General features: G+C 48.3%; 1 protein-coding gene and 1 long non-coding RNA gene across 3 annotated transcripts in view; one reads left to right on the top strand and one right to left on the bottom strand.

The window, feature by feature from the left end:
- Positions 1 to 8721, bottom strand: part of TMEM248 (transmembrane protein 248) — a 32827-nt gene extending 24106 nt beyond the window's left edge. Inside the window, exon 1 of one of the 2 annotated variants that reach the window (XM_062179665.1) lies at positions 8632 to 8721. Coding sequence is in view for 1 of the 2 variants with exons in the window: in XM_062179664.1 (XP_062035648.1) it covers positions 3642 to 3647 (6 nt within the window). In the remaining variant the exon portion in view is untranslated. Of the gene's footprint in view, positions 1 to 3641; positions 3663 to 8631 lie in introns of those variants that run through there. The other variant, XM_062179664.1, reaches the window with a different exon arrangement.
- Positions 8722 to 9009: 288 nt separating this feature from the next.
- Positions 9010 to 12765, top strand: LOC133750896 (uncharacterized). The gene is made up of 3 exons (XR_009864740.1): positions 9010 to 9095; positions 12033 to 12152; positions 12353 to 12765. It is a non-coding gene; the product is annotated as an uncharacterized LOC133750896 (long non-coding RNA).
- The last annotated feature ends 676 nt before the right edge of the window (positions 12766 to 13441 follow it).

Raw genomic sequence — 13441 nt, 5'->3', positions numbered from 1 at the left:
GGTGCTGTGGCATAGCCGGTGAAGCTGCTGCCTGCAGTGCCGGCATCCCATATAGGTGCTCATTTCAAGCTAGCTTTACTCTAAACTTTTTTTTTTTTTTTAATTTTTTGACAGGCAGAGTAGACAGTGAGAGAGAGAGAGACAGAGAGAAAGGTCTTCCTTTGCCGTTGGTTCACCTTCCAATGGCCGCCGCGGCCGGCGTGCTGCGGCCAGCGCACCTCACTGATCCGAAGCCAGGAGCCAGGTGCTTCTCCTGGTCTCCCATGGGGTGCAGGGCCCAAGCACTTGGGCCATCCTCCACTGCCTTCCCGGGCCACAGCAGAGAGCTGGCCTGGAAGAGGGGCAACCGGGACAGAATCCGGTGCCCCAACTGAGACTAGAACCCGGTGTGCCAGCGCCGTAAGGCGGAGGATTAGCCTACTGAGACACGGCACCAGACTCTAAACTAGTTTTAAACTAAGGTCTTTGGACTGGAGCGGGATTCCATAACTGACTTTTTTTTTTAAAGAATTATTTTATTTATTTGAAAGACAGAGTTAGAGAGAGATAGAGACAGAGAGAGAGAGGTCTTCCATTCCACTGGTTCACTCCCCAAATGATGGCAATGGCCAGAGCTGAGCTGATCCAAAGCCAGGAGCCAGGAGCTTCTTCCAGGTCTCCCACGCAGGTTCAGGGGTCCGAGGAGTCGGGCCATCTTCCACAGCTTTCCCAGGCCATAGCAAAGAGCAGGATTGGAAGAGGAGCAGCTGGGACACGAACCAGCACCTATATGGGATGCCAGTGCTTAGGCTGGGGTTTTAACCTACTGCAACACAGCGCCAGCCCCCTTAAATAGTTTCATTATGTAACCTAATTTATTTTCATTTAAAGTATATTAAACCATTACCTATGACCCAGACCAAAAAGTGCACCTCACAGGCTGAACAAAATCCCCATTCAGCTTTATACTTTCCAGTTTAGACTAAATGGGAAATTCCTTAAAAGTCTCCTATAAAGCCAGAGCTGAGAGAGGCTGGGATCAGGGAGGAAGAGGGGGAGCAAAGCACGCTCAAACTGGTTCCATGCTAAAGAGAGAATGGCAGGAATTCCTGCCTTGCTGTAGGAGAGACTCATTTTAGTGTAAAATTTAAAGTAGCGCTTCTCACATATTCTGCAAAGTTGGAGACATCTGAAGGACTTTAAGGCCAGGGATTGCAAATCCTGAGCCTAATTAAGAACAGAACACGACACAGTGACAGATTATTTAAACCTTGGCAGAGATGAGAATGCGTGCTGGCATGGAAGAAACTATGTGCCAGTTCAAGCATTAGGGACCATCCTTCCTCCTCCATCACAAAGCAGCAGGCATGGATGGGAGAGACCTTCAGGGAGACAAATGGGAGGCAAAGCAAACAAAGGAAAACTTCAAGAGCTCTGGAATCTCTGGGATGCTATATCCAGAGTCTAGGTTGTCAGTATTTGGCATGGAGTTAGCACCCTCTTCCAGTCCCTAGGCAGTCCTCATCTGTCACCAGGCCACTCCTTCCTTCTCACCTTCAAAAACTGATGTTCCTCTGAGCTCTGTCTGGGGCCTCTCTGTTCAAGGGGCAGCTACTCACTCATGGCTCCATGCCAACTTTTTTCCTCCAGATCCAAACAGCCACTTCTTGGTGCTCTCTTCTAAATGACTCACAGGCACCACAAACCAGCAGGGCCACAACTTAACAACTTCTCAGCCCCTCCTCTTAATGAAACAAACAGCCATCTACTTAGTGACCCCTACCCACCATTCATTCCTGCTGTCCTACCAAGTCCTGGCATTTCCACCTCAAAAGCAGCTCTCAGGGTAGGCATCGTTAGGCACCTACATCCCATGCTGGAGAGCTAGTTCGAGTCCCCGCTACTCCATGCTTCTAATCCAGCTTCCAGCTGAGAGCTGAGAGGCAGATGATGACCCAAGTATTTGGGTCCCTGCCACCCATGTGGGAGACCCAGATAGAGTTCTAGGCTCCTGGCTTCAGCTTGGCCTGGCTCCAGCTGTTGTGGGGACATTGGACAAGTGAACCAGCAGATGAAGATCTGTGTCTCCCTCTGTCACACTGCCTTTAAAAGCAAAAAGCAGCTCTCACTCCATCCCCACTGACACTGCCTGCCTCAGCCAAAGTGAACAATGCCTCCTGCTGACGGGCTCTCATTTCTACAATGTTGTTTCTGTAGCCTTCCTACCTCAGACAGGGCCTGCACCCAGGGGGTGCTTAGCAATACTGTCTAACACCATCACTTGCTTTCTTAGAAGTTTTTGCACATAGTAGATGTGGTCCCTACAACATCTGCATTTTACAGATGGAAAATTAAGGCACAAGGAAGTCAACTAACTTGCCCAGGATCATACAGGAAGTGAACATGGATTCAAATCCAGTAGGCCTCCAGAGCCCATGCATTAACTACCACTGCTACCTAGTAAATGTTACAGGTTTAAACAGCAGCCAATCCACTCAAATGCGATACAGACTGGAGAACATCCATATACTCCTGCAATCAAGACAGCAGTAGGGGGACCAGTGCTGTGGCATAGCAGGTAAAACCACTGCCTGCAGTGCCAGCATCCCATATGGGCACCGGTTTGAGTCCCAGCTGCTCCACTTCCTATCCAGCTCTCTGCCATGGCCTGGGGAAGCAGCAGAAGATGGCCCAAGTGCTTGGAGTCCTGCACCTGTGTGGGAGACCCGGAGGAAGCTCCTGGCTCATCGCTTCACATCAGCACAGCCCCGGCTGTAGCAGCCATCTGGGGAGTGAACCAGCAATGAAAGACCTCTCTCTCTCTCTTCCTCTCCTCTCTCTGTGTAACTGACTTACAAATAAATAAATATATCTTAAAAAAAAAAAAGAGCAGTAGGAAGCCCCTTTCCCTAAGATGATAAGAGGCAGATACCAGACTCCAAGGGCTATTTTTAAAAGCTACAACTTAATACGTGCTATAATCCCAGGCACCATGCTAAGTGCTATACATATGTCATATTTTTCATCTTTGTAATACTGCTAGGCAGATAACACCACCCTCATTTTATAGAAGAGGAAAGTGAGTCAAAGGAGGTTCAGTAATTGGTACAAATCACACTGCATATAAATGGCAGAGATGGAGTAATTCACCTGACCCCAAAAGCCATGCCATCAATCACAACACCAGGGTTTATAAATATCAAATTGAAAAAAAAAATTTTTTTCACTTGGCACAGATATATAAAATGTGTTTTAGTCACCAACTTCAATAAAAGCACAATTAAGATTATGGATTCTGGGGCCGGCGCTGTGGCGTAGTGGGTAAAAGCCGCTGCCTACAGTGCCGGCATCCCACATGGGCGCCGGTTTGAATCCCGGCTGCTCCACTTCCGATCCACTCTCTGCCTGGGAGAACAGTAGAAGATGGCCCAAGTCCTTGGGCCTTTGCACCCACATGAAAGACCCGGAAGAAGTTCCTGGCTCCTGGCTTCAGATCGGCACATCTCCAGCCGTTGCAGCCAAATGGGGAGAGAACCAGCGAATGGAAAACCTCTCTCTCTCTCTCTCTCTCTCTCTCTCTCTCTCTGCCTCTCCTTCTATGTATAACTCTTTCAAATAAATAAATACATAGATGGTTTTGGAAACTTAAATGTTTGACTTACTTTCATCTCATTGCTAAGGGACTCTCGTCACAGCACTCTTTCATCAGCGTGTAGAGCAAAAGCAAGCAGAATCTTCTGCAGATGGATGCTTGCTTCTGACTCCACTACAATTCAGTGCAGAAGACTCTTACAAGCTCAGAAAATTTTAAAAGAGAAATTACAACTGAAATCATAAAATTTTGGTTGCTAAATATGCAATTTAGACAACACCAATATTCCCATAGAGAAAGGAACAATGCATTTGATAGTTACATGTCTGTAACCAGATTTTTCTAAAATTCAGACTTCAGCCATATTTGTACTCACTCACATTGTTCCATTTTTTAAAAAAGATTTATTTATTTATTTGAAAGAGGTACACACACACAGAGAGAGAGAGAGAGAGAGAGAGAGATCTCCCATTCACTGGTTCACTCCCCACATGGCCACAACAGCCAGGGCTGAGCCAATATAAAGCCAGGTGCCAGGAGCTTCCTCCAGGCCTCCCACCAGGGTGCAGAGGCCCAAGCACTTGGGCCATCCTCCACTGCTTTCCCAGGGGCATTAGCAGGGAGCTGGATCGGAAGTGAAGCAGCCAGGACTTGAACTGCCGGTACCAATATGGGATGCCAGCACTGCTTCACCCACTATGACAAAGCGCCGGTCCCTGCATTGTTCCATTTTTGACATCATAACAAAAAACTGGTAACTTCCAACATGCCCCTCTTTTTAAAAAAATAAATTCACAAGGCAGGAAAATGGGCATTTGGCACAGTGGTTAAGACACAGCTTGGGACACCGGCATCTCCTATGGGGTGCCTCGGTTGGAGTCCTGGCTCCACTTTCAATTCTAGCTTCCTGCTAATGCACATCGTGGGAGGCAGCAAATGATGACTCAAGTGCTAAGTCCCTATCACCAAGGTGAAAAACCCAGATACAGTTCTTAGCTCCTGGCTTTGACCTGGCCAGCCCTGGCTGTGGCAGGAATTTAGTCAGCGACCAAGCAGATGGAAAATTTTTCTCTCTTTCAAATACAATGAAAGTAAATAAGTAAAACTTTAAAAAATAAATTTACATGGGGGAAGTATTTGGCCTAGCAGTTAAGATGCCAATGCCTGGGGCCGGCGCTGTGATGTGGTGGGCTAAGCCTCTACCTGTGGCACCCGCATCCCATATGGGTGCCAGTTCAAGTCCCGGCTGCTCCTCTTCCTATCCAGCTCTCTGCCGAGGCCTGGGAAAGCAGAAGATGGCCCAAGTGCTTGGGCCCTTGCACTCATGTGGGATACATGAAAGAAGCTCCTGCTTCCTGACTTTGGATCAGCCCAGCTCTGGCCATTGCAGAGTTGTGGCCATCTGGGGAGTGAACCAGCAGACGGAAAATTTTTCTCTCTCTTTCTCCCTCTGTTAACTCTACCTCTCAAGTAAATAAATAAATAAATAAATGTTAAAAAAAAAAAAAAGAGGGCTCCTTTAAGGAAAAAAAAAAAAAAAAAAGATGCCAATGCCTAAATTCAATACCTGCTCCCAGCTTCCTGTTAAAGAAGAATTTGGGCCGGTGCCACGGCTCAACAGGCTAATCCTCCGCCTTGCGGCGCCGGCACACCGGGTTCTAGTCCCGGTCAGGGCGCCGGATTCTGTCCTGGTTGCCCCTCTTCCAGGCCAGCTCTCTGCTGTGGCCCGGGAGTGCAGTGGAGGATGGCCCAAGTGCTTGGGCCCTGCACCCGCATGGAAGACCAGGAGAAGCCCCTGGCTCCTGCCTTCGGATCAGCGCGGTGCGCCGGCCACAGCACGCCGGCCGCGGCGGCCATTGGAGGGTGAACCAACGGCAATAGGAAGACCTTTCTCTCTGTCTCTCTCTCTCACTGTCCACTCTGCCTGTCAAAAATAAAAATAAAAAAAGAAGAATTTGGGAGGCAGAGATGATGGCTCAGGTAGCTGGGTCCGAGCCACTCACATGGGAGACTGGATTGAGTTCCCCACCCTGCAGGGTTCAGCAAGGCCCAGCTCCCAGCCATTGCAGGCATTCGAGTTCGTGCTCTCTCTCCCTGCCTTTCAAATAAATAAAAGAAAAACAAAAAATAAATTCACAACTGCCCAAGACTGAAAATCATCTCTTTGTTCTTTAGTTTTTGACAAATTGTTGGCCATCTTTAAAACCAAAATTTAAAGTACTCCCACATTAAAATTAAATGATGTAGGATTCAGCTAACAGATATTTAAGAAAAAAGCCATGAGATGTCAGGGTTAAATGAAAGCTAAAGAGTGAATATTAAGTGTTATCACTTCCAAATTCAGTATGAAGACCGGGAAATATTTTGAAAACAGCACCAAAGTCCAATGGAAAAGAGAAGTGCTTCAAAAACTATGTTGTGAAGTGCCCACTATTAAACTTTGGTATGTAATCTATACACAGAAACAGCACTACAGACCTCTTATCAGATTTGCTTTGTACCCAGGAAAAATAACTTAAAAGATTCCCGTGTTTGGGGCTGGCACATGACACCAGGATCCTGTATCAGAGCACCAGTTCAAGTCTGGGCTGCTCTGCTTCCTATTCTGTTTGCTGCTAATGGGCCTGGGAAACTGGCAGAAGCTGGCCCAAACACTTGGGCCTCTGCCACCCATGTAGGAGACCAGAGTGGAGTTCCTGCCTCCTGTCTTTGGCTGTATCAGCCGGGCCATTGTCGCCATGCAGGAAGTGAACCAAAGGATGGGCAATCTCTCTCTCTCTCTCTCTCTCTCTCTCTCTGTATATATATATATATATATATATATATATAAATCTTAAAGATGCCCATGTTTATCAAAATATCTGTAAATGGAAAATCAATTTTCTAAGAACTCTCTTCCCTCCATTTCCCTTTTAAATTTAATTGGCATTTCAGAGTACTTTTTAAAAAAAGCTTTTTTTTTTAAGCCCTCTTATGCGCTCATGGAATTATTGTCACATCAATGCTAACAAAAGCATTCTGCAGATCTGCCATCCCTCTTTATATTATACTTGTGTCCCTGGTCAGGGCTCTTTCAGATGCTTGTCTGTAAAGAGGAGGAGATAGAGCAATGGGTAGGAGGAGGAGATGAGTTGAAAGAAGCATTAAAAGTTGGCTCAGGCTTCGGCATCTTTAAAGAAAGGTTAAGACCGATGGCAGGGAAGTGCCAAAATTAGTCGTTTTCCAGAGCAATTATACAGCACCCTGTTTGAATGGCTTCACAGGTTTTTCCACAATCTGGGTAAGAGAAGCAGCCAGCCTGTCTGTGAAGTGGATGAGCTGCCATTTAAAACACTCAGGAGACAAGTAAAGGGCTTGCCACTTAGCACTTGACCATAGCCACAGCAGCTGAGACCATACTGGAGTCGTGCTCCTGCAAATGAAACACAGGCACAGACACCAAATTTAATTTCCTGGCTGTTAACCCCAGACAGGAATGACAATCAGCATCCTTTCCACTGTCCTTCAAGTAAGTTAAGCACTGCTTCATGCCACCTGCTGCTTAACAGAACAAGGGCAAACTCGTCAAACAAAACCAATTCTTTAGAACCCAGAAGTCTAACAGAAGCCAGACTGGGTGACATTTGCTTCTTTGTCCTCCTTAGAAAACCATGTAATCCTCACCCAGCTGCCTCTGCCAACACTGCTAGGGCACCAATTACCCAGCTACCCAGTCCGGGTGCTCTTTTACCAACTGGCCCCAGTTCTTCCCCTACAGCTAATTCTCAGTGTCCCCCATCCTCCTGGTCCACCTCAAAGGTTACTTCCTTTAAAAAACTTTTCTGACCCTGACCACAACAAAATCCCTAACAGCTGGTCCGTCCCTATGGCAACTGAGTCCTGCCACATTTTATAGCCTATTACTTTTTCTAAATTCCTCACCAGCAGACATTATATTTGCACTTAGCTCTCGCCGCCCCCCAACCCCGCAGCAGCTGCAGTTAAGCGCCCCCCCCCATAGTCTCAGCATTTGGCGATCTCTGTACCCAGACGCAGGTGATGGCCCAAATACCAGTACCAGTCCACCTCAATCACACCACAGAAATTCTTCCAGGCCCTTGCCTACACGGTCGACGTGGCACCTCCACGAAGTGTACCTCAGGTGCACGGCAGATCCATTTCCCTCCAGAACCCTCAAATGAACAAGTTGGGAAGGTATCAGTTAAAGCACTGCTGGGGAGCCGCTCAGACCCTAAACTGACCACGAGGGCGCTATGGGGCCAACACCAATGTAACCAATCCTCAGCAGTAGGTGTAGGACTCTTCTTCCCACGACCTCCCAGGGGTGGCGCACCTTGGAGACAGGTAAGCGGCAGGTCAGGGGAAAACACCATCATTCCAAAGCAGCGCATCGTTCATCGCCCAGGGCGGGCTGCGCTCTGCCAGCCAACAACTCAGATACCAGATTCTCCAACAAAGGCGCCCTCATCAGCTGTTTAGCGCTTACGACGTTCAGGAAATTCAACACGACACAACAGGCCTAGTTTAACTCTCCACGGTGCCCATCAAGGGAACTGAACCACGGGCCTGGAGACTACCTTGAACTCACTCCTCGTTTCACTTAGACATGAAGGCAGGCAAGAATCCATCCGATGTGGACCTCACAGGCCCGCCACACACACAGAGTATCAGTGTTCCATTCCAGTGTTCTGCACACACCGTGTCTCCTTCCCAGCTTCCGTCTCAGATGTCTAATTAGCCAGAGACGAAAGAAACGCAAACACTACCCAAAGTCAAAAACGGCAAACGACCAATACGCTCGGCGTGCCAGATCCGGATACCCAGGCCTCAGTTCCACCTGTGCTTAGTCCCGCCGGTTCCACAGCGGGTAAGGAACTCTCGCTCCAGAAATGCAGACGGACAAACCCCAGCGGCGGGTGACCAGGCCGAGGCCTGCTAATGCGGGGCGACCCCTTCCCAGGCCGGAGGCTGCAGCCCCAAGGGACGAGGAGGGAACTCGGAGGACGGGCCGCTCGCGCGTAGCCCCGACCGAACCCCGACCCCCGCCCGCCCCGGCTCACCCCGCCCCGGCGGGCAGCGGCGCGCCCCGGGCCCAGCCGCGCCAGCTGCTCTGCAGACGCCCCGCGGCCGCGCCGACTTCACTCGCGGCGGCGCGCGGCGGGCCCGGGGCCGCTCGGCAGCATCCTCCCCGGCGCGCCGGGGGCAGCGTCCGGCTCCGCTGGGCCGACGCGAGGACCAGAGGCCAGCCCGGCTCCCGCCGCCGCCAACACAAGATCCGCTTGGGCTCCGGTAGCCGCGGTTTCCGGGTGGGGAGGGGAGTCACCGCCAACGCTGCCGTGACCTCCGACACCTGGCGTCTGACGGCGGCGCGGCCGGGACAAAATTCCTCAGAAGCGAACGGCGAAGATCCCGCCTCCCCGCCAGGTCACATTTGTGCGGACTGCATGGGCTGCTGGATGTAAGTCTGTGGCTCTGGGTGTGAGTTCGCTGAGTGCGTGCCTACCCCGTTCGCCTCTGTGGATCCGTACGTATCATCTACCTGTCTACAGAGGTGTGTGCGGTGCGTGTATGTGCATCTGTATGTTCTGTGTGGTGTGTTCCTGAGTATATATGTTCATGGTGTGCTTCTGCGTGTGCTATCCATGTATGCAGTGTGTGTGCACTCGACGTATAAAGTGTGTGCATGTTCATATATGTGCTGTGTCTCTGTGTAGATAATATAATTTTGTACAACCACTTTATACCTTAATTTGGCGTTATTCAGAACGCTTATTAAAGTTAGCTTCTCCTGACACTAATATCCTGGAGAAACGCTTGCAAGTTTGCCCCCAGAACACATAATGTTATAGCGGTACTATTTGTGGTCAGTAAAAATTGAGTAAAAAAGAAAAAAAAACAGGCATGTATACAGTCAGCTGTGAAAATGGTCTTTAGTATATTCGTGTATCACCAGATACAAGACAGTAGTGAAATTACTGAGTACAGTTCAAACGATTATGGGTCAAAATCTCAAGATATAACATTGGGAGGGAGCAAATCACAAAATGATACATCGCAGCATGATTCCGTTCTATAGAATTCCAGCACATAGAATCTAATCAGCATATTGTTTAGAGGAGCATCAGTCCTGAGAAGAAGATGCACACACTTGGCCTAGTGGTTAAGACTGGGGTGAACATGCCCACATTCCGCAATGGAGTGCCTGGGTTCCCTACCCATTGGCTCCCAACTTCAGCTTATGCTGATAAAGATCTTGGGAGGCAGGGGCAGTGATGGCTCAACTAATTGGGTTCCTGGCACCCCCACACTGCCACCCTCCACCACCCCCCCAAAGGAGTCCAGGATTCAATTTCCATCTCCTGGCTTCAGTCTATCAGGGAGCTAGGCTGCCTTTCTCTCTCTCTCTCCCTCTCTCTGTCTCTCCTATCAAAAATATAAATAAAGATGCACAAAGTTTGTTTTTAGGGGATGGAGTAGGGAGGCAGACACAAGTACTTCAAAGACAACGGAAAAAGTGGTCTTTTTCTTAGGAGTTCACAGTTATTTACTGAATTGTTAAAATACTGTATATTTACTCAAAACAAAAAAATACATACCTATTCACCAGTGAACTATGAATTTGTTAGGTGTGCACAAGATGGCCTATCACATACAAGTTAGAGGCAGTACTAAGTTGCTGAACTACCTTAAAATAGCTCAAATCTAGGAGATACTGTTACAATGTGACTTATTCAGTCATGAAGGAGTCCTTCACAAGATTGGCAGTAGGCCCCAAATGTATCTCTCTTTTTTAAGATTTATTTAATTATTTGAAAGGCAGAGTTACAGAGAGAGAGAGAGGCAGAGGCAGAAAGAGAGGTCTTCCATCCGCTGGCTCACTCCCTAAATGGCCACAATGGAGCTGTCCTGATCCGAAGCCAGGCGCTTCCTCCAGGTCCCTGACATGGGTGCAGGGGCCCAAGGAGTTGGGCCATCTTCTACTGCTTTCCCAGGCCATAGAAGAGAGCTGGATCAGAGGTGGAGCAGCTGGGACTTGAACCGGCACCCATATGGGATGCCAGGCGCTGCAGGTGTTTGCTTTATCCACTACGACACAGCGCCAGCCCCCTTCTACCTTTCGGCAAGGATATCTATCAGTCACTTTCAGACAGCCTTCAGAAGACTCTGCTTAGCTCCCAGTAGAAAGTAATTCACCCGATGAAACCTCTATCTCCAAAATCATACCCTCAAGCTTAAAGCTGCTGATGTCCTTCAACTCAACACAGAGAGTTTGGCAAGAATGGCCATCCAACCCTTGAACAAGTGCAGTGGCCAAGTGGTCATTTAGATGCCTATTTACATTTTGGTGAATATGAAGTAAACATGGTTTGTAAAAGTGGAAGAGTGTTGTGTCAGGATAAACATATGCTGTGTATTTTGGCCCATTTTGATGACTGTAGCAAACACATGAGGCAAGCTAACCTTATAAATTAAAAGTCTAGTCAACTCACAGTTCTGGAGGTGCAAGGACATGACTCTGGCATCAGCCTGACTGGTGGAGGACCTCACAGCAGATGGCAAGAGCAGGTGCAAGAGGGTAAGATCTCATCACCATACAGGAAGCCAGAGAGCAATCCAAGGTCAGGCTCACTCTGATAACCACTGGCCCTTGAGAGAGAGCATAGGGGTCCCACGAGAGCTACATTAACCCCTGCTGAGGGCAGCTCCTGGTAGGCTGCACCTCTTCAACATTCCACGCCATTTCCCAGCACCACATTGAGGACCATGCCTGGACATATGAATGCCCTGGGAGACATGTTCAAGCCATATCCAAACCGTAACACTGTTAGAAGTTAATAAAAGTAAGTGTTGTCAGGGCCAGCACTGGAGTACAGTAGGTTAAGCTGCTGCCTGAGATGCACGCATCTCTATAGAAGCATACTTCTTATTTTTTTTAAAGATTTATTTACTTACTTGAAAGTCACAGTTTCACAGAGAGAGGAGAGGCAGAGAGAGAGAGGTCTTCCATTCACTAGTTCATTCCCTAATTGGCCGCAATAGCCAGGGCTGCACCGATCCGAAGCCAGGAGCTTCTCCCGGGTCTCCCGTTGGTGCAGGGGCCCAAAGACTTGGGCCATCTTCTACTGCTTTCCCAGGCCATAGCAGAGAGCTAGATCGGAAGAGGAGCAGCTGGATCTCGAACCGGTGCCCATATGGGATGCTGGCACTCAGGCGGTGGCCCCACCCACTATGCCACAGCAAGAGGCGCATTTCTATTCCAGCTCCCTGGTAATGTGCCTGGGAAAGCAGCAGATGGTAGCCGAAGTGACTGCTACCCATCTGGGAGACTTGGATGGAATTTCAAGCTCTTGGCTTCAGCCTGGTCCAGCTTCAGCCATTGCAGCCACCTGGAGACTGAACCAGTGGATAGAAGATTCTCATTCTCTCTCTCTCTCTCTCTCTCTCTCTCTCTCTCTCTCAGAAAGCAGGAGGCTTTGGCTGGAGGTGGGACTTGAGGTCTAATCCTGGCTCTGCTGCTCACTCTGATTGACCCTAAGCCAGTTGCAAAACACTCTACACTTCACAGCCTTCAATCTTTACGGTAAGTGTGATGGGACCGGCTTGCTTGGCTCAGTGAAAATCCTCCAGATACCATAAAGAGAAACCGTTGTGCTGTGAGAGCTGACTGTGCTAGGATGGGAACTATCCTGATAATTTTGCAGAGGTTCCTGCAGGGCACTAACTTGTCATCAAGTCTCAAGTTGTGACACATGCTGATGATCATTGTTGCTTTGTAATCAGGGATGCAAGGAGTTTGGACGCAGTTGGTAGCAGCCTCTCAGTACTATTTATGGATAATAATGAGACCGATGGGTTACACCTGGCTTCGGGGAGACCCCTGGAGGGTTTTGTGGTTGATACTATTTATGCTGCAGGAACGGTGTCTGTGACCAGCATGATAGAGAAATCTCCAACAGAGACTCCATTCGGAACTCTGTTCCAAGGTGCTCCCTGTGCATCCTGGTGATTCCTGATCCAAAAGAGGACTGGGATTTGTCTTGTCTCTTATAGAAGGAGGTTGAAAGGCATTTGCACTTGACCTCTCCAGAACTCTCACCATGAAACAGCCTTTGGCTCTGATTTACTTATATGTTTGTACTTTAATGTTGAAGCTATGTTGTTGTTGTTTTTCCTATAATAAACTAGATTTATTTACATTGGCATATTGAGGTCTTGTGAGTCTTTTTTAATAACGGAATCCCATAAAATCCTATTTAACTGCCACCAATAGTGCAGTTGGTGTTACAAGCGGGATTTAGCGCCGAGACTTGTGACTCATTCTTCACTAAAATGTGGCTAAGGCATTATAAGGATAATTTAAAAGGTTTGTAGAAAGTGGAATTGGGGGCAGGGGAAGGGTGGTGGCTGTGGCACAGTGGGTTAAAGCTGCAGCCTGCAGTGCCAGCATCCTAACTGGGTGCAAGTTCAAGTCCCAACTGTTCCACTTCTGATCCAGCTGCCTACTAGTGAGTCTGAGAGAGCAGCAGAGGATGGCCCAAGTGCTTGGGCCCCGCACCCATGGTGGAGACCTAGAGGAAGCTCCTGACTTTCGATCAGCCCAGCTGATCCCCATTTGGGGAATGAACCAATGGATAGAAGACACTCACTCTCTCTCCCTCCCTCCCTCCCCCTGTAACTCTGCCTTTCAAATAAATAAAACAATTTTTTTAAAAAAGTGGAATTAATTCTGGTATAAAAAGTTTTGAAATCCAGGCCTAGTTTTTTCATAATATGAATTTTCCATGAATTTCTTGCAAATCTCTTATATTTAGAAGGAAAAAGGAATGATTCTAATAAAAGGCATCGAAATTAACAAGCTACCATTGGTTT

Source organism: Lepus europaeus, chromosome 21 (assembly GCF_033115175.1).
Source record: "Lepus europaeus isolate LE1 chromosome 21, mLepTim1.pri, whole genome shotgun sequence".
Classification (NCBI taxonomy): domain Eukaryota; kingdom Metazoa; phylum Chordata; class Mammalia; order Lagomorpha; family Leporidae; genus Lepus; species Lepus europaeus.
This window is presented reverse-complemented; position numbering and strand designations above follow the sequence as displayed.